Source organism: Stegostoma tigrinum, chromosome 24 (assembly GCF_030684315.1).
Source record: "Stegostoma tigrinum isolate sSteTig4 chromosome 24, sSteTig4.hap1, whole genome shotgun sequence".
In the NCBI taxonomy this organism is placed as follows: domain Eukaryota; kingdom Metazoa; phylum Chordata; class Chondrichthyes; order Orectolobiformes; family Stegostomatidae; genus Stegostoma; species Stegostoma tigrinum.
This window is the reverse complement of record NC_081377.1, coordinates 20,483,798-20,503,565: the sequence shown is the minus strand read 5'-3', so window position 1 is coordinate 20,503,565 and position 19,768 is coordinate 20,483,798. Positions and strand designations below refer to the sequence as shown.

Genomic DNA, 19,768 nt, shown 5'->3' with positions numbered 1-19,768 from the left:
CTCCTTTGATCCTGCTCTGCTTTCATAAGATCTTCTACCCCAGTCACACCTTTCCACATTGTCCCCATATCTCCATTCCACGAATATCAAACAAGTGTCCATCCCTACCTTGAGTGCGCTAATAATTGAACATCCACAGCTTCCTATGATGCAGAATTCCAAAGGCTCTCAAACGTTTAAGCAAAGAAATTTCTTATATCGGGCCTAAATGGCCATGGCTTATTCAGAGACCGTGAGCTATTCCCTCTAAGATTTTTGTTTTGTATAACCTATTCATTTGAATACATGGTAAGTTCAAACATTTTTTTGCATTTGCTCACACATGGTATTTTAGAAGTGACAATTTGTGAGCAATCTGAATGGCCCTTTCAGAGAGCTGCACAGCTATGAGCATACACAGCTTGTAGGAAACACGTAACCCCTAACATAGACGCACTAGGCAAGTGAGAAATCCTTTCCAGAACTATCCAGTCAAACCTCTGAAGAATTTCAGTGTTTCAATTAGGTCACAAATTCTTCTAATCTCTCAAAAACAAACACTTATATGCAATCTCTCCTCTGAGGAAAAGTCTCTCACCCAAGGAATTAGTCCAATGAATGTTCACTGAACTTCCTCCAAGGAATATGCATTCTTTGAGGCAAGGAGACTAAAGCTACAGATCGCACTTATCAATATGGTCGAAGAGACTGTACAACTTGTACATCAATTTCTATGTTAATAAAAGCAAACACATCATTGTTGTTTCTGTAGTGGCCAGGACTTTAAACGTTAATGAAGCTGTCGTTGGCTGGGTTTCTTTAGTCTTGAGAAAACTGGAAGCTGCAGTGAGCTGAGGTGAGCATCAGGAAGCACTCCTTGTTGGCTGGGTGGAGGAAAAGCATTATGTCCCTTGCTCTTTTAAGTTCACCCTCATCTTCACAACTTTATGCATCTATCCCAGGATCAGGCACTCTATCCGACTCAGGGTTTGGGGATTGGAATGATGCAACCTTCTCTTGGGTCAGCAGTTAGAATGACCTGACCCTGCAGCTGCTTCTTCAGGGCGGCCCACCAAATCAGATTGCCCTCAGCGCATGGAACCTCAAGAAATGTGAAAGACCCTCAGTAGTCCCAGCATTGGAAATTTAAAGTCCTTCCGTTTATGGTAGTTCTAATACACTATCATCACCTTTTTCTTTCCTTTGTTACTGACAATATCACACACCGTGAAAATGCACAGCCAACACAGAATGTACCCTCATTTCCTGTTGTTTTCTTTCAATCCCAAATGGCTTACTGGTTTCAATGGAGATTCTGGTAACCTGACAGCAAACACACATACACACTAACAAATTTAAGGGAATGGACACATCTATACTTGAATAAAAGCAAGAGGTTCTGAAACAGTCATGCAAGACTCAAAACATTAACTCTGTTTCACGCTACAAATGCTGCCAGATTTGACTATCTCCAGCATTCTGTAGTTGTGTCACAACTCGATTGTCATTTATCCTTACCCTCATTTCCTCCTGCTGTAGTTTCAACATCTCATGATCAACAGCTGGTGGTGGGAGTTGTGATATCAGGCTTCTGGTGTCATCAAGCCAAGGGCAGAGTTCCTCATGTGTTTCCCAGAATTGGTTAATAAGGACTTGTGCCCGCTCCAATTGGGAGTACCTTTCAGTGTTCATTAGACTGACTGTCTCGTACTGTTGCTGCAACAAGTCCATTTTCTCCTATGTGGATGTGTGTACACATAGATGTACATATTTTAGATTAATTGTCACAGGATCCTCTTTCAATATTCAAGGTTTTGATTGACAATTTTACATGGTTTATTAACATTTCATAAACAGTAATATTTGTCTTCCAGCATGCAAATAATTATTCATTTGTGGAAGTAAATATGCACATTTCACAACTTACTTTTTATTAAGTGTCTATGCATAGTTATAAACATTCATTATGTGGCAGGCCATCTGCAGAAATACTGAAATAATACCTGCAATGTTGTTTTCTGCTCATCACCACAGGTACTTAGAATTTCTTCTTGAGTGTTTAACAATTCATCTATTGAATCCTTGTGTCTTATGATATCTATTGAAAAGGCCTAAAGACATTAAAAAAATCCTTAAAAACAGAAATGCAACACTATGATCTCCAGTGCCAATAAACGTATATGGCATGTAATTGTCTGCAGTCCCTACCTTCAACATAGCTCAAATCATTAAGTTTCATCCTGTTATGCTGACACGGACACAAGGTCATGGATGAGTGAACTCTAGCTAAATAAAATGGAAGCTTAGGACAGCTAGAAAATTGTAAACTGCTATACAAATGGAATGGACATGAAATGCAGCGTTTATTACTGCCTATTTTGGATGAATAGGTGATCAACTAGTTTGCAAATTACATTATATTTCAAATAATCCTCAAATTTCAGCTCTTCAATCAAGAATGATTTATGTATGGATAGAAAGACCAATCTGAATTTAATGGTTGTTTAAGAAGATCAAACATTCACTGGACAAGAATTTGATTAGCTCAGTTGGTCTAGGAATTTAATCTAAAATTGTTTGCAACCTCAGTATTAATTACACTGTATGCATCAATACCCTAGTACACTATGGAGGAATAAAGGGAAAAAATAATTTATAGCCTACTCATTGACATATCCTTAAAATGTTACATGAACTTGTTTTCAGTAGTTAACTTGAATTGGGTGGCAATCATTAGGTTATTTCTCTTCTTTGTTTTGAATTGAGCTGAATCTCAAAAGTGAGAAAGAGGAACAGCTGTATCAGAGTTGCGAACAAAGCAGAAGGAATTAAACTATTTTAGCAGAGGTAATTGGCTACATAATTCTTTACTCTTATAACTGTTTTCAATATTATTCCATTTTCTCTTCCTTTCTCTTGAAAAAGTATGACTTTTGGTTAGAGGGGAGAAATAGGTGAGGAAAACAAAACTAATCAAGACAAAATAAAAATGACCAATATAAATCTTTTCTTCTGCCAAAAAGGTTTAGCGCACAACATGAATTTGCAGCAAATAAGATTGCAGTATAAGTGTGCATAATATGGAACAGTAGCGCATTTTGTTTTAAGGAATACCCATTGAAATGGATTATTTCAGAAGGGAGTTCTGAATCACTTTGTACACATCATTCCTACCTTCTGCACCTGAAGTTGAGCTGTTGTCTGATCTTGTTCGAGCCTTATTGGGCCCAGGGCTGTTAACTTTCGCATGGTTTCTGCCACCCAGGTAAGCTCGGAGTCAGCAGCCTGCTCATACTAGCAGAAAGGAGAAGCAGCACGGAACATTAAGAAACAAAGCAGACACACAGCTTTAGACAAAAAACACAAGGACAGAAAAAAAAAGCAGCAAAAGGAACGCGGGTAGTGCCAGAAAAATCAGAGATTAACCCCTCTGGTTTACATATTACCTGTTGCTTATTGCAATTTCACAACTTTTTCCAAACAGCACACAAGTCCACCATGGCAGTGTTAAACCTTAGACTTGTTCAGTGCAGTTGTAATGCACAATATATTGCTAGATTCAGCCCATTTTAAAAATCTAGTTGCAGGTAAAGATATTAAACGCAACAACATATATTTTTCTAAAAAAGATAATTTTGTGGAATCTTTTTACCTTGCACTTATCAGGACAATTCACAAGAAATACCAGTATAAAAGGGAAAACATTAAGATTGGCCTCAACTTGCAACCTTGTAAAATGAGGATTGAGCCATTCATTCACTGCGCAAGTTTGCTGTCAACATAGGACGCATCAAAAGCCACATTTGGACAACTCTGATCAAATGATTTCTTGCCGCATAAGTGATGAATAGACCAAAAAAGCCTTCAATATTGGTAGCCCTGGAAAGTGTTCTACTTTAGATATCTCTAGAAGGTAACTGATCAAGAAGTGAAGGTGACTACTTGATGCTGCTATTATCCAGTCGCAATGATGTTTGGCACTAATAGAATACCACCATTAATCTAAAAAGAAGTTCAACCTAGTACAAAAATATGGTATATGGAGGAAGATGGATTACCTTAAAGCTGAACTCATCTTCCAGAAGGGAAATCAATAAACTACTGCAGGCTGGGTTTCACAGAGGCATAGCAATTGCTTCCACACCTGACTGCGCCTTACAACCTAAGGGCTTCTCAGTTCACTGAACAGACCACTTGACATCCTCAGGCAAAGTAAGGGGTGGGGGTGGGGGTGGGGTTGTGGATTCTGCCTCGTAACCAGTACTACCTAACGCTCAAATGTGTTGACCCTGATGAGTGACTGCTCCGTGGACCTGGAATATCTTAGTGAATTGCTGTTCCTACTACCTGCCACAAATTCACCTCCACCATCCTGACAGCGGGCCACATCTCACCGCACGCAGAAGTGAAGCTGTGCACTTGATGAAATGTACAAGGCTACAGTTTTGAGTTGGAATACCCCAGGCCTTATTCATTGTAACTCGTGACTTGAATCAGACCAACCTCAAGAATGTGCTATGAAAATATCAACAAGTCTCCTGTCCCAACAGAGGTATGATCATCGTCGGCCATTGCTATACAACCAAAGATGACTACTATTCCACCTGCTGTTTGCATTCTGGAAAATCAGATCACAAGCTGTGCTCCTCCTCCCAGCTTATAAACAGAAATTGAAGCACGAGGACCCAATACAGAAAGTAGTGCAGCGTTGGTCTGAGGCAACGGAAGGGAGTCAGTGGGCTGGTCAACATCCAAGCCTTGTACATTTCATCAAGTGCACAGCTTCACTTCTGCACGTGGTGAGATGTGGCCCGCTGTTAGGATGGTGGAGGTGAATTTGTGGCAGGTAGTAGTGAAACAATGTCACCTGGACCAACAGCCTTGGATGCACCTGCACTCACCGAGGGATCATGTCAAATCAAAGATTGTCTTGATCTTTTGCAATTTGTCTACTGGCACAAAATGGTCCACAGCAGGCACCATCATCCTAGTCCTACACTCATCTCCCTGGAATATTCAAATAACAAATGATTCCCACGTCAGACTCCCATTTATTGATTATAGCTCTATTTTCAACACCATAATTTCAAATCAACTCATCTCCAAACTCCTATGCCTAGATCTCAGCTACGTGCTCTGCAACTAGATCCTTGACTTCCTGACCCATAGACCCCAATCACTAAATAATAGGTGACAGCACTTCCTCCATGATAATCCTCAACACCAGTGCCCTGCATGGCTGCATACTCAGCTCCATACTTTACACTTGTGATTGTGTGGCCAAAATTCCAGTCTGATTCCTTTTACAAGTTTAGTGACAACATCATTGAAGATTGAATCTCAAACAATGACAAGATAGAGAACAGGAAAGAGACTGACTGATAAATGGCATATATAGTGTAAAGACAACAATTTCTCCATCAACATCAGCAAAAAAAGTCGGTCACTGCCTTCAAGCAGCAGAGCGGAAGGCATACCCCTGCTGCATCAATGGTGCTGAGGTCGAGATAGTTGACAGCTCCATTCCTAGGTGTAATTATCACCAATCTGATTCACCCATGTTGACGCAACAGTGAAGGAAGCACACCAACACCTCTACTTTCTCATCAGGTTAAGGAAATTTGGCATGTCCACAAAGACTCTTACCAATTTTCATAAGTGTACCATACAAAGCATCCTATCTGGACATATCACAGCTTGGTATGGCAACTGCTCTTCCCAAGAATGCAAGAAACTACATAGCGTCGTGAACACAGGCCAGTCCATCATGCAAAACAGCCTTTGATCCACTGACTAAAATCACACTTCCCGTGAGCTCAATAAAATCAAAAAACCCCTCCCAGCCCGGTTATACTCTCACTTTCTTCTGTTGGCCAGATATAAAAGCTTGAATATATGTATGAACAGATTCAAGAAGTGTCTTCCCTGCTTCTGTCAGACTTTTGACTGGGCTTTTCAAACGTGAAAGCTGATCTCTCTCTCTGTAGCTGTAACACTATTTTGCAATCGGTTCTTCTACATGGTCACACTTTGCATGGTATGGTCTGCCAGTACAGCATTCAAAACACCACCTTTCACTGTATCTTTACATGTGACAACAATAAATCAAATACTGATTTAAGTTTGAACTTAGTTGTTAACTGCTAATTGTCATCTAATTGGTACATTATCCATGGTATTATGGACCAGATCAAAACCTCTCAAAATATATTATGAAAATGGTCCAAACGATAACTTTTTCCTATTTTAAATGTTAAGGCTGTGTTCCAGATGCAATTCAATTGGTCAAACTACCAGGCTTTATTCATACACGATAATCAAAATAAAGATAAAATAAAAAGAACTGACTTAACTGCAATTTTATCAAAATGCTTATTTATATGTAAAATGCTTATACAATATATATAGTTACTAAAAGCTACTACTAATTAACCATTCTAACTTGGTAACATCCCATAAATATATACTGGTAAAGACAAATTCAGTAAAATAGATTGCGTCACTGCAATTCTAGCAGCAGGAAGAGAACTCGAGCTGTTAGCTCTGATAGACAGAAGAATAAGAGCCACAACATCTGGCTTCAAAACCCTAGCGCTACTACTGAAAGTTAAAACAAAAAAAAACTGGTTCTGAGAGCTTTACACCACCCATTCAGGCTGCTTCTATTATTTCAACTTTAAAAAACTTAAAGGCCTCACAAGCTGTTAACTCTACTGGCTTTGGCACTGACTGTTCAATATCTTTCTCAAACTTTCTGCAAAGAGGGAAATAAAAGGACAAAATGCACTTCTTAAAGTCATAACATTGTGACAATGTTGACACTTGCACCAGGGCTCACTTGCCAACTAAATCAACACTCTTTATATACAGTATTTAATAGTTTTTTCTTTATATTGTAATTTCTTATGAGCTGTCCTGATAAATGCAAGATGAAAAATTTTGACAAAGCACGTCACTCTTTCTAGCAGTAGTCAAGTTTATACCAAACAACTGTTAACATGTTTCTTAATTTACTGATTCAGAAAGCAAATAAAGCAGATTAATTTTTGAATTTACAAATTTCATTTTAAAGCTAAGTGTCTGGCTGATAGGGATGCTACCTGTTTTTAATTACAAGCTAGAAGAATATATTTACTGGCACTCAAAACCTGTTTAATAAAACATTTAAATGATGTTCAATTGCATTAATCGTTGAATTGCCAATATGGTGTGATTTGGATTTCCAGTGAGGATAAACAGAAAAGGAGGGAGCAAAGAATATTCAGCAAGTGAACACTGTCCAAGAATTTAATCATCTCCTATGTAGCAGCTTTTTAAGACAGACTTTCCAGGTTCCCAGAATTTACTCAGTTCATTCAGCACACAGTGTGAACAGTAATTAGTTCTGATTTTACTGTCTTGATTACTCTATTCTTTTAAAAACAATTCCATGCCCTGACAATGGCCTGTGTAGAGCGTATACATCTACCTTCTTTAAATTTCAGTGTGTGTTACATCTATTTACCCTATCAAACAATTCAAAACATTAAACCTTTATTGCTCTTTCCTTTGCATTTTCTCCTCTAGAGGAAATGACTTTAAACACGGGATAATACAGGTCATTTGCTGATCTGAGTCAGTTCATTCCATACCTCATATGCAACACTTTCTTTAAGCATATCAATAGGGAAACTTCCACAAAATTTCTCCCAATTTCTTACAAAGCAAAAGCATACAACATTTATCCATCCAACAGTAAAAACTATTCTCGTGTTCAACTGCAGTAAATAAGGACCAATGAGTCTAAAATCTACTATATAATGAAAATGATGAAATCACTTATACATGCTCATTCAAACCTCTAATACTGTTCCCAATGATATTTATTCAATCTACACTCTTCAGAAGTTCGCTATCCTTTTGTGAATAGTAGGTTTTCAATATTACTACTCTCGGTATACACTCGTAGAGACTGGGTCATGTCTGAAGAGCCTCAAGTTATGAATTATTGGAAAAGGCACATCAATGGATGTCATTTACATGGACTTCCAGACAGCCTCTGATTGTCTTTTATGAAGGGCTATGTTAGCTAAATGTGAAATTCCTGGAATGGAGGGCAAATTTATGACCTGGAAAGGTAAGTTATTGACAAGAAAGACAGAGGAAAGGTAATGGCCAGGTACTCTAAATCAGCAGGAGATGATGAATGGTGCCATCAGGGATCGACGTTGGGGCCTCAATAATGATGAATAATTACAATGATTTAGGTGACAGAATAGAGAACCACATGTCTAAGTTTTCCAATTGCGAAGACTGTACTGTAACTTGTACAGATATGAGCTTAGAATTATTGAAAAATTTATAGATTAGCTAAATGGGGAGAAAGTTATAACAATTGGATTCAAAAATAGACAAAAACAAAGTGAGGACATTCACTTTGGACTTCAAAGGTTATATCAGAGTAGTCTTTAAATTGTGAAAAGCTGGAAGGAATGGAAATCTAACCAGATTTAGGAATCTATGTACATAGATTATGAAGAGGCCATGGATAGATACAAAATATAATCATACTAGTTATAGGAATCTAAGGCTTCTGATCTACAAGACTGGGATGTATGCACTGGGTTGACCACACTGTGTCCCGTGTTCCTTAGCACTGCAGACCTTAGCAAGGTCAAACTGCATTGCCTTCAGAGAGAGTTACCAATTATTAGAATGATGCCTGAATCCCAAGCATTAAATTATGAATGGAATATTATGCAAACTAAGGTTACATTTCTTTTTAATATATTAAGGATGATTTGACTGAACTCTTTAAGAATTTATGGAGAACCAAGAAGACAGAGAAACTACTTCTATTGCTTGGGAAATCCAGGACCCAAAAACAGCCTAAAAAGGTTCGTGCTAAGAGCTCTGTTAATCAAAAATATTCACAGACATGGGACAAAGGTGGCCACAGATTTACACAATTTCAATGAATAGTGGAACAGGCCTAGGAGTGAAACGGCTTTTTCCAAGCCCTATAACTTCAGAGCTCTATTGTGGCTGAACTTGAAGTTAGCTTGTAGTTTTATTTTAAACAGATATCATGTACACTAAATAGCTTCCTTGATCTAACAATGAATATAGTTTCTTGCGAATCTAATAGAAAACAAGAGTTGTGCAAAAGAAAGCAATTTTCCTTTGTCAGCTGCCCACATGAGCTCATGCTCATCCATGTTCAACATGTTCAATTGGAGAGGATTAAATTCTTTTTTCAGGACACATTTGGCATTTAACAAAATAAAATCAAACTGACAGTTAAACAATACAGTACGAGGGTTATTTAACACTTCTTGCAAGATGTCAATAGTTGCAGCAAGAATACATCAAATGTTTCTGCGTTTTGGGAATGGATTTTGATAGCAAAGTTAAACCCTCCCCTTACTGCAGGACAGATTTTCTGCTCCACTGGTACAGAAAAAAATTACTATGCGATGTTAATCCTACATTACTGAAGGACACTGGAGAGTAAATTTAGTAAATTTTGGAATTTGTATTTCATTCTTCAGAACCTTCAAAACGTTTCTAGTTCAATCCTGTTAAATGCGTCAAATTTAGAGTCAAAAATGGAAGCCATGAAGTTTGTGAGGTTCTTCAAAAGGCAGAAGACACAAGGTTTGATCATAGAGAAGTTTGCAAATGTGATGGCAATGCATAGAATAAACAAACGACAGCAAAGGTTTAATCCTTTGAGTGATTTTTTTAAAAGGGCATATTTCAAGCAATGTTTTCCAATTATAGTTAAGTCTTTATCTGCATAATTGCAATCATATGCAGAACAATATTGGAAACAGGAAAATAAATTGAAGTAACAACAATGTTCTCCAGTGGAATTTAGATTAATTTTTAAAGATCTAAACAACACAATCCTTAAAAGGGTTAAACAATACAACAACAAAGAGCTTCTCACAAATACGGCAAAGCACACTTTATAGCAACTAAGTTTACAGGCAGTTATACAAGTGAAGTGTACTGAATGCTGGTTAATGATGAGAGAGTTAGGATTACATAAATCACCCAACTCAAATAAATCAAAAACACTCCTACACAGTGTAAATAGAATGTACATAAATTTTCAGCGGCTTACAAATGACGGGTGTCTGATGCTAGTGAATAACTGTTTGAAACTTTTATCCAGTGTGCAAATATGTCCAGGAGTTTACAGAACAAAACCACATTTGGTAAAATCCACCTCGCAACCCTTTGAGCTTCATGGTATTAGATTCTCCAAGCGTACATTTGACATCTACCACAAACATTGTTAAATAGTGATTAAGCCTTTAATTTAAGAAATAATATTGTATTGTAAAGATAAACTTAGTCAATACACTATATTTATCACTGTGGACATGACCAAAACCAATTGGTACTCAAAAAAGTTGGTTAATAGGGTGTCAAATCAATAAAAATGTAGAGTTTTATATTTACAAATAATTAAGGTACTTTTCCCCCCAATTACAGTGCTCATTTAGATTGAAAATTATATCACTTGATGTTTCAAAGGCATTCCAACTTATTGTACCATCTATTGGACGACTATGAAAGTCGAGTAAAAAAGAATAAGTTCAGTGGGGTTAACCACTTATGGGCTTTTCAAAAAAAAATCAGGTGGCACTTGTTAAGCTCAGAGAATCCTCGAAGCTATGGAAATGTCAGATTGTCATTCAGATATATTGATGGATAATACTATTCTTGAAATTCAATAAACTATTGCAAGGTAGAAGCTCGTCTCAAATACAGAGATATATTTTTGAGCAAGGAGATCACACAAATGTGAAACAGCTTTTGAACTTTTTCAGCATGAAGCATACATTCAATCTTTTCTCCCTACTGCGTTACTGCATGGATTGCAGAGGTATGTTTGCAGGCAGTTAAAGCCCATATACACATTAAAAAAAAAATCACTTTGAAACAGTGTTTTATGATACGGTGAAGATTGCAATGGGCAGTGGCACCACAACAACCTGCACTTGCATTATTTTTAAACATTAGGCATAACTCTTACACGATCAACGCCACAAGGGAAAAAAGACACCAAACAGGAAGGAATTAGCAGAGGTAAAAATGTCTGATAAGGTAGTGAGTTTTAAGACCCATCTTAAAAAGGACAATATACTCTCAGAAGATGGAAGTAACTAAACCCACAAGACTTGAATAAGGGTTCCAGCTAACAAAGGGCTGAGCTCACCATATGGTAAAACAGGAAGTTGCCAATATTTGTGATGCGTGTGAAGTGTAGGAATAGATCAGCTCAGGGTCAAATAGAATCTTTTTGAATGCATGCTCATTACACACGATGTACTCAACTCTTTCTGCTGGACGAGCACAATCACATTAGAAAATGTTAGCTTGCAGGATATATGTTGGACGGGTTATTACTTGCACTGACATACTAAAAAAATTAAAAATGTATTTTCCTTTCTTACTTGGATTTCTCACATTCTAATTAATTTTGGCCAAGGGAACAGTACAATTTGCTCTCACTTAAGTCAGTCTGATGTCAATCATTAAATGAAAAAGATTTATGCTCTCCCAATTTAAACCTAGGGAGGAGAAGAGCTTTTCTATCACTACTGCCCTGTCCTATTCTCTCAATTTCTTAACAAGAGTGTGTTCAGGGCACTGGGGTGCAATGAATTAAATTTAATCACAAGCTTATGATAAATATTCTTCTAAATGTAACAGAAACCAATGTGGGGTTTATCTAATATCTATCCATTGAAGCTGGTTAATGTAAACCTTCTATAACAGAAAAGTTCAAGACAGTATCTAGTCTTTGTAGGTTAACCAGGTGCATACTATTTCACATGCACATTATATAATATCAAGTGCATTCATTAATTGCAGAAATATCAAATTGCTATTATGAATAAAAGTGTGACGCAGGATTTATCCACTCACGAGGCAACAGCAGTAAGAGACCTACATGATGGCAACTGTCAAAACGAAAAGCATGAAATGCAAGACTAAATGGAAAGGAATTGACATGACATTTCATTAGCTGGATCTCCAAGGCTCAAAGCCAGGCCAATTAGTTTGGATAAGGCTTCACTTCAGACATTATTGCTATAAAAATCAGCTTGCAAATCCTGCATTGGCCTGTTCCCAATATTAGCGTTTACAGTATCCAGAAGTACAACTTTACTTACTCAAACTTCATAATGTGTGGATACATTCCTATCACAGACCAGAGGTGTTCAGAATAAGGACAGAAATGCTCATGTTTAAAAAAACCTACCTGTTGTGATCTCTGAATGGCAGCATCGATTGCTTCGACTTTCTGTGTTACAGTGTCACTCACAGTTTTGTATCGCTCATTGGCTTCTGCCACCTGGCGATCCAGACCTTCTCGTGCTCTCCATGGCACCAGTTCTAGTAATGCATTGCTCACTTCATTAACAGTATCCAGAACCAGCCTGTACTCCATCACCTCCTTCTTCAACTCCTGATTGTTAAGAATGAGTTGCATATTCAGTTAAACATCATTACTGCAGTCTGTAACCAAATATGTCAGGTTGCAAGAACAATAAAGTCTGAGCATATGATTCTACTCTTATTCTCTGGACACTTGACTGCTCCGCTCACCTTCTGTTTCTCATGAACCTGTGGAATCAGTTCTCCAACTGGTGACTGTGGAGTGCCTGCAGCAAGCTCGGCCTCTACTAAATCAAGCCAGCCACACAGTTCTTCATTAAAAGCCTGAAATTTTGTGGCAAGCTGCAGAACCTGTTCTAATATTTTCAGTGCCCGGGAACTGGAAGCAGTAATTTCTGCATAACGGGTCTTGATACCATCCAACTTCTCCTGAATTATAATCACTTCTTCACCTGAGGAAACAAATCAGTGAAGAAAGTATTGAATAATAACCAAAGAAATAGGAAGATACAAATACTCAATGATTAAGATGTTAACTTTGTTGACAGTTTTAAAACTGTCAATCTTTAAAAGGCCAAAACAAATGTCAATAAACAAATATTTTTAAGTAGCAAGAAATGTATTAATACATTTTAGCAGCAAGTCATCAATATGAAAAAAACTTGCAACATCCTTCTCGTAAAAGTTTAATCTCCTTTTCATTCAAAACAAGGATAAAAATCTCCAATTTGAAGCACTTTACAATTTCGACTTTCTATCAGTGCTAGACGTTTTGCTCCATTTGTTGGACTGTCCACACATGATTTGACAGATCAAATACTGATTCATCTAAATTGACTTCAGAGTGCTTCAAATCTACTTTTCAGAACATATTAAATGTTTAAAAAGTAGTTTGTTACTACAAAACAAAAAACAAAACAAAAAAAACAACAATACTTTATAAAAATACTAATGTGACATGGGCTGTCACTGGCAAGGTCAGCACTTGTTGTCCATCTCTAATAGCCCTTTAGATAAGTGACTTGCGGCCCTGATTCAAAGATATTTGCTTTTGTTGGGTGATTCAGGTCGGAACTTTGTTTAAGATCATATTTGCTTAGAAATGTTAGTAGATGCATGCAAATTATTGCTGTAAGAATGACTTAGTCAGATTACAGTAAAATTTCAATTTATTTTATGTTTATGTGCATGCTACAAACAAGGATTTTCCTTAAAAAGGGTGTGAACAGTGGATTATCAGATCAATAAAGTGATAAATTTATGCCTAGCTTTACTTTTGGAGAGATTATTTGTATCAACCAATGATACTGTAAATATTGATATTAAGATTTTTGTTTGAAAAGAATTCCACAATAAGGAACAGGTTGAATAATCAATTCTTCCATGAGTGACAAGTGTTTAATTTACAACTATATTAATAAAAAAAGTATTTGATGTTACTGTCTATTTTTACTTCTGTCTACAACATGCCATGATAAATTTAGTCTTAAAAAGATTCAACAGCGGTGAAGCAGACATTAAGTTACCTTAATTATGCGATTTACTAGAAATGAGTTAACATGCAAGAAACTGTATCTCAAAACCAAATAACATTCCCAGAGTATATCTATTTTACACCTTCTCTGGATTGGTGTGTGTTTTGTGCATTACTAAGAGTCAATTTGCTTTGCAAAGTCAGAGAAAAACTATTGCAGTTGGGATGGTACTGGTTAAAAACACTTTCCAAAAAAGTGGGGGACACTGACTAGAAATTGACAAAAAATGTGTACGACGATCTTGGATAATGCAATTCTTTTATCTTGTTCTCAACCTTTATGATGCCATCCAGAAATTACACAAAAAACTGATGGCTTTGCTTTGTGTGCAAAGCTATATTTCCCCCCCCCGCCCACCCCTAATCATTGGAACAATGATAATTCACAAGTCAGAAACCTAGCCACCAAAACCTATTACATCATCCACTTGCCCACACTCTCCACTCCTTTTGCCCATCTTAAAGACCAGGATATATCAGATGCCATGGCTGTCCACTACCGAGTTCTGACACTGTTGAGGCAGCTAGCCCATCTGACTGGTGGTGCTATCAGTGGTGTAACTTGCTCTCATTGAGGGCAGAAGTCCCACTCTCATCTACTTAAGGCTCTCTGCAGTATCGGACTACAGTAGGATTGCATTGTTTCAGGAGTCAGTTGGCATCTGATATTTCTTTCGAGGTTGGGGAGGGCCTACTCGGGTCTTCAGTACAACCTCCTTTCCCCTGTAAAATTTAGCCCATAAAAGGTGAGATGAAGCATTCTTGTGAAGAAAACAATAAATTATTCTAAACTTTAAAGGTCTACACTTAAAAACGTTTCAGCTATTTTATCTGTTCTAGCATAAGATAATGTTAAGAATGTCAACCCAATTCAGGGCAGCACAACCTAGCTGTCCCCTAAAAAGTGTGAATGCAGAAGCAAATACCCACAAGCTATCAACTTCATAGATGGCATTAGTGATGTCTTGGGTGACAAAGTAAAATAATGTTCAAGCTATCACTTTTGCCAGTAAGACATCATCTTGCAGCTAACTGAAGAACACAAGAACCAGGAGCAGGAGTAGGCCACCTGGCCCTTCGAGCCCACTCCACTATTCCAGAAGATCAACGCTGATCTTTTGAGGCCTCAGCTCCACTTATCCACTCTCTCTCTATAACCCTTAATTCCTTTAATGTTCAAAAAAATCTTAGCTTTAAAAACAAACAAAGAGGAAGGCGTAACTACTTTACTAGGCAGGAAATTGTACAGATTCACAACCCTTTGGGTGAAGAAGTTCCTCCTCACTCGGCCACAATTCTGATCCCCCTAATTTCGGGGCCATGCTCTTTCGTTCTAGTATCACTCACCAGTCGAAACATCCTCCCTGTTTCTATCTTATCTGTTCCCTTCATAATTTGCCATATTTCCGTAAGATCTCCCATCCTCATTCTTCTAAATTCCAATGAATATAATCCTAGTATAATCAATCTGTCCCCATAAGCCAAACCGCAACTCCAGAATTAACCTCGTGAATCTCTTCTGCACGCACCACCTTCAGTGCCAGCACGTCTTTTCTCAAGTAAGCAGACCAAAACTGCACAGTACTTCAGGTGTGGCCTCATCAGCACCCTATACAATGGTAACATTACCTCCCTGCTTTTGAACACAATCTCCCTAGCAATGAAGGACGAAATTCCATTTGCCTTCTTAATTACCTGTTGCATCAGCAAACCAACCTTCTGCAATTCGTGTACAAGGACACCCATGTCCCTCTGCTCAGCAGCATGCTGCAACTTTTTAACTGTTCAAATAATAGTCCTTCTTACTGTTAATTCCTACCAAAATGGATGACTTCACATTTATGGATACTGTATTCCATCTGCCAGACCTTTGCCCACTCACTTCAAATTATCTATATCCGCCTGCAAACTTTCAGAATCCTCTGCACACTTCACTCTCCCACTCATCTTAGAGTCACCCACAAACTTTGACACTACACATGGTCTCCAACTCCAAATCATCTATGCAAACTAAGCAATTGCGGTTCCAACACCGACTAGTGGTGTGCCTTACAGATCACTGATCGACAGTCAGAAAAGCACATTTATTCCGACTCTTCGCTTCCTGTTAGTTAACCAATCCTCTATCAATGCTAATACATTATCCATAGTCCCATACACCTTTATCTAATGCAGCAGCCTTTTGTGCAGAACCTTGATGAATGCCTTTTTGGAAATCTAGATTCACATCTACTGGGTCCCTGCTGTCCACTGCATTCATAATGTTTTCATTAGAATTCCAGTAAATTAGTTAAACCTTATTAACACATGTTGAGTCTGCCCAATGGGACAATTTGGCTAGACATCTTGCTATTTCTTCCACGAATATAGTTTCAAGGGTTTTCCCTAATACAGAAGTTAAGCTAACCAACCTATAATTCCCTTTCTTTTGGCTACCTCCTTTTTTTTAAAAAAGATGATGTACTATTTGCTGTTTTCCAATCTGCTAGAACTGCCCCAGAGCCCAGCGAATTTTGGAAAATTACGAGTGCATCTGCTATTTCTCCCACCATCTCTTTAGGTGCCCTGGGATGCATTCCATCACAGCCAGGAGACTTGTCGACCTTTAGCTCACCCAACACTACCTTTTTTGTGATAATGACAGTTTCTACATACTTAAAACCTTGGTTTCCTTGTCAATTATTGGCATGTTATTCGTGTCCTCCACTACGAAGACCGCCACAAAACACCTGCTCAATGCCTCAGCTATGTCCTCATTTCCTATTTTTAAATCCCCCAATCATTCTCTAAAAGGACTAATATTTACCTTAGTCACGCTTTTTCGTTGTTTTAGCTAACTGTAGAAACCTTGACCATCTGTCGTAATCTTGAGCTGGTTTACTCTCATCTATCTTACTTTTCTTAGTAGTTTTTTTTGTGGATGCTTGTTGGCCTTTAAAGTTTTCTCAATCTTCTAGTTTCCCACTAGCCTTTGCCACTTTGTCTTATCTTTCAATCTGACAGCCTCCCTTATTTCCTTGGGCATCTACGGCTGATTACCCCTTTTCCGACAGTCGTCCTTTTTCATTGGAAAACTACCATGAGTGCATCTGCTATTTCTCCCACCATCTCTTTTGGTGCCTTCAAGGCAGAGATTGATAAATTCTTGATCTCACAAGGAATCAAGGGCTACGGGAAGAGTGCAGGGAAGTGGAGTTGAAATGCCCATCAGCCATGATTTAAATGGCGGAGTGGACTCGATGGGCCGAATGGCCTTACTTCCACTCCTATGTCTTACGGTATATACTTTTGCTGAGCACTTTGTAAAATTGCTTTGCAAGTCCTCCACTGTCCCACCATAAAGTCTTTGCTTCCAGTCTACTTTAGCTAACTCCTCCCTATTGTGGTCTCCTTCATTTAAGCACAGGACCCTGGTATTGGATTTTATTTTCTCACTTTCCTTCTGTATTCTCAATTCAACCATACTGCGACTGCTCCATCCAAGTGGAACTCTAACTATGAGATAATTAATTATTCCTGAATCATTACATAGGATCAGATCTAGGATAGCTTGCTCCATCATCGGTTCCATTACATACTGTTCAAGAAAGCCATCACTGTTACATTCAATGAACTCCCCCCTCAAAGCTACCTTGACCAACTGGCATGCAGACTAAAATCCCCATGATAATTGCCGTACTACATTTTGGGCATTGGTTATTTCTTTGCTTATTGCCTGCCCCAATGTGATGTTATTATTTGGTAGCCTGTAGACTGTGTCTATCTGTGACATTTTCCTTCTTGGAATTTCTAAATTTCCACCCATGTGGATTCAAAATTATTCTCCATAGCATCCATGTCTCTCACTACTGCCTTAATGCCATCCTTAAACATCAAAGCTACACCCCTCCCTTGCATTCCTGTCTGGCCTTCCAAATAGTCTGATACCCCAGAATATTTAGATTCTACTCTGGACCATCTGCAAACATGTCTCTGTAGTGGCCACGAAATCAAACGCTTTTGTGATGGTTTGTGCTTTTAACACATCTACCATGTTTTGAATGCTGCTAGTTTTCAAACAAAATCCCTTTATGCCAGTTTTTATACCTTTTTGAATTCTAACATCTCCATTGATAATACCTCCTGTGTTTTCCTTCCTTTTAACTTCTTTCATAGTCTTCAATGTAGTTAAACCCTTTTGCATACATGTTAGTCTGCTGCTTTCTTTTCTGTTTACCATTATCCTTCCTCTCATTCTCCCCTTCCCTTCCCCCAGTTCACTAGTTTAGGGTCCTAGTGACCACCCTATTTATCATTCTCACCACAACGCTGGTTCCAGATTGGTTCAGGTTAAAAGACTGCAAAGTAGGGTGTATGTCTGAATTCTTGGCTCGAGATGACCATGAAATCAATAACAAAATGTACTAACCTTATAAATTTATATCTGATAGCAACAACAGCTTTGGAATTTCAGTCCCCAATGGAGATAAAGTGCAATTTGTTTAAAAACGGTTATTTTAACTTGAAGGCAATCATTTTAAAACTTTCAGATGCACAACATCAACATGTTTTTAGAATGAACATTTTAACTCATTCACTACTAAGCATAGGATTGGGCTTTGTTCCAACTCCCCTTCTTGATGCCAGGTAGCTGGCAGATGGTGTCTTTATGTACCGTGCACAATTGATGTTGGACATCACAATGCTAAAACAGAATAAATTAACTCAAAGCCCGGATTAAAAGTTTACAAGTTAATGCTTAAAGAAGATCTTATCATGTATTGTACAATCTTCCTCATGCTGGAAATCAGTAACTGCTCGTCTTACTAAAATATTCCCAATAGATTAACACCAAATAAAAAGAATACAGCTTGAGTATTTCTGAAAAGTTACCTGTTGTTTGTTTAAGTAGGGCCTGACCATTTTTAATGGCTTGATCAACATTCTTCTTCCGGGATATAATGTCATCATTCAAAGCCTATAAAGAGATCACCCCAGCTGCTTAATAAAAAGGATGACAAGGTTTGCATGGAAACATCATTCCTGCTTCTCATGACTTTAATGCTAAGAGATCCAAAAAGGACTCAATCTGAATCTTAGCCAAATCCAAGTAAAGTTACAGAGCAGCTGTCTTGACCAGTGCTGAGACTTACTGTGAAATGAGCAGCAGTTCTTTAGAATGACTCATTAGAACATGTGCTTCCACATATTCTTCAAATCTAGTTACGTCACAAAATTATTCTCGGCCAGCATTAGATAACGTTGCTTTATGAATTATGCTATTTGAAAGCCAAACATGTGAAATTGAAATTCATGAATTAAATAGCTAACTTTCAAAATTAAATGATTAAATGAGTACAATTACCACAATAATAAAAATAGGATGGCTCTGCTTCTAGAAAATTTCTGTCCACAGGACTAATCCAAAATACTAGTGTTGAAGATTCACTTCTCAAATCTTCATTTTAAAACACTAGCTTGTTCATGTTTAATGTTATGATGCCATTCTACTGTATTTAATTAGACAGTCATAAAACACTTACAGAACCAAAACTGACCAATTGAACCAAAAAGTCAATGCTAGTATTCACAGCAATGCTTAAGTAAATGCTTGTGCCAAATGTTTATTAGATTGGCAAATGCACTTGTTCTGAATTTTGACAATTAAAGATGAAAATGTTGCAGGAGAAGTAACTTCTAACTATAACATTCCTACGTAAATCAAATAAAACAACCATGAAATGGTATTGGGACAATTTAGTTGTGGTATTTTAGAATGTGACTCAAATATACAATATTTTGGCTACATGAATCTGGATCAATATTTTAATTTAATTTATTTTAAAATATTTAATTGCAGCTCAGTACATCAAGACAAAT

General features: G+C 37.7%; 1 protein-coding gene across 19 annotated transcripts in view; it reads right to left on the bottom strand.

Moving 5' to 3' along the window:
* The window catches only part of macf1a (microtubule actin crosslinking factor 1a), a 545,346-nt gene that overhangs the window by 79,222 nt on the left and 446,356 nt on the right, over positions 1 to 19,768 (bottom strand). For all 19 annotated transcript variants that reach the window (XM_059654271.1, XM_059654278.1, XM_059654275.1 and 16 more), the window contains 6 exons: positions 18,782 to 18,866; positions 12,586 to 12,827; positions 12,239 to 12,445; positions 3,154 to 3,273; positions 1,983 to 2,090; positions 1,498 to 1,716 (listed from right to left, as the gene is read on the bottom strand). In XM_059654271.1, coding sequence (XP_059510254.1) covers positions 1,498 to 1,716; positions 1,983 to 2,090; positions 3,154 to 3,273; positions 12,239 to 12,445; positions 12,586 to 12,827; positions 18,782 to 18,866 — 981 coding nt within the window. The remainder of the gene's footprint in view (positions 1 to 1,497; positions 1,717 to 1,982; positions 2,091 to 3,153; positions 3,274 to 12,238; positions 12,446 to 12,585; positions 12,828 to 18,781; positions 18,867 to 19,768) is intronic.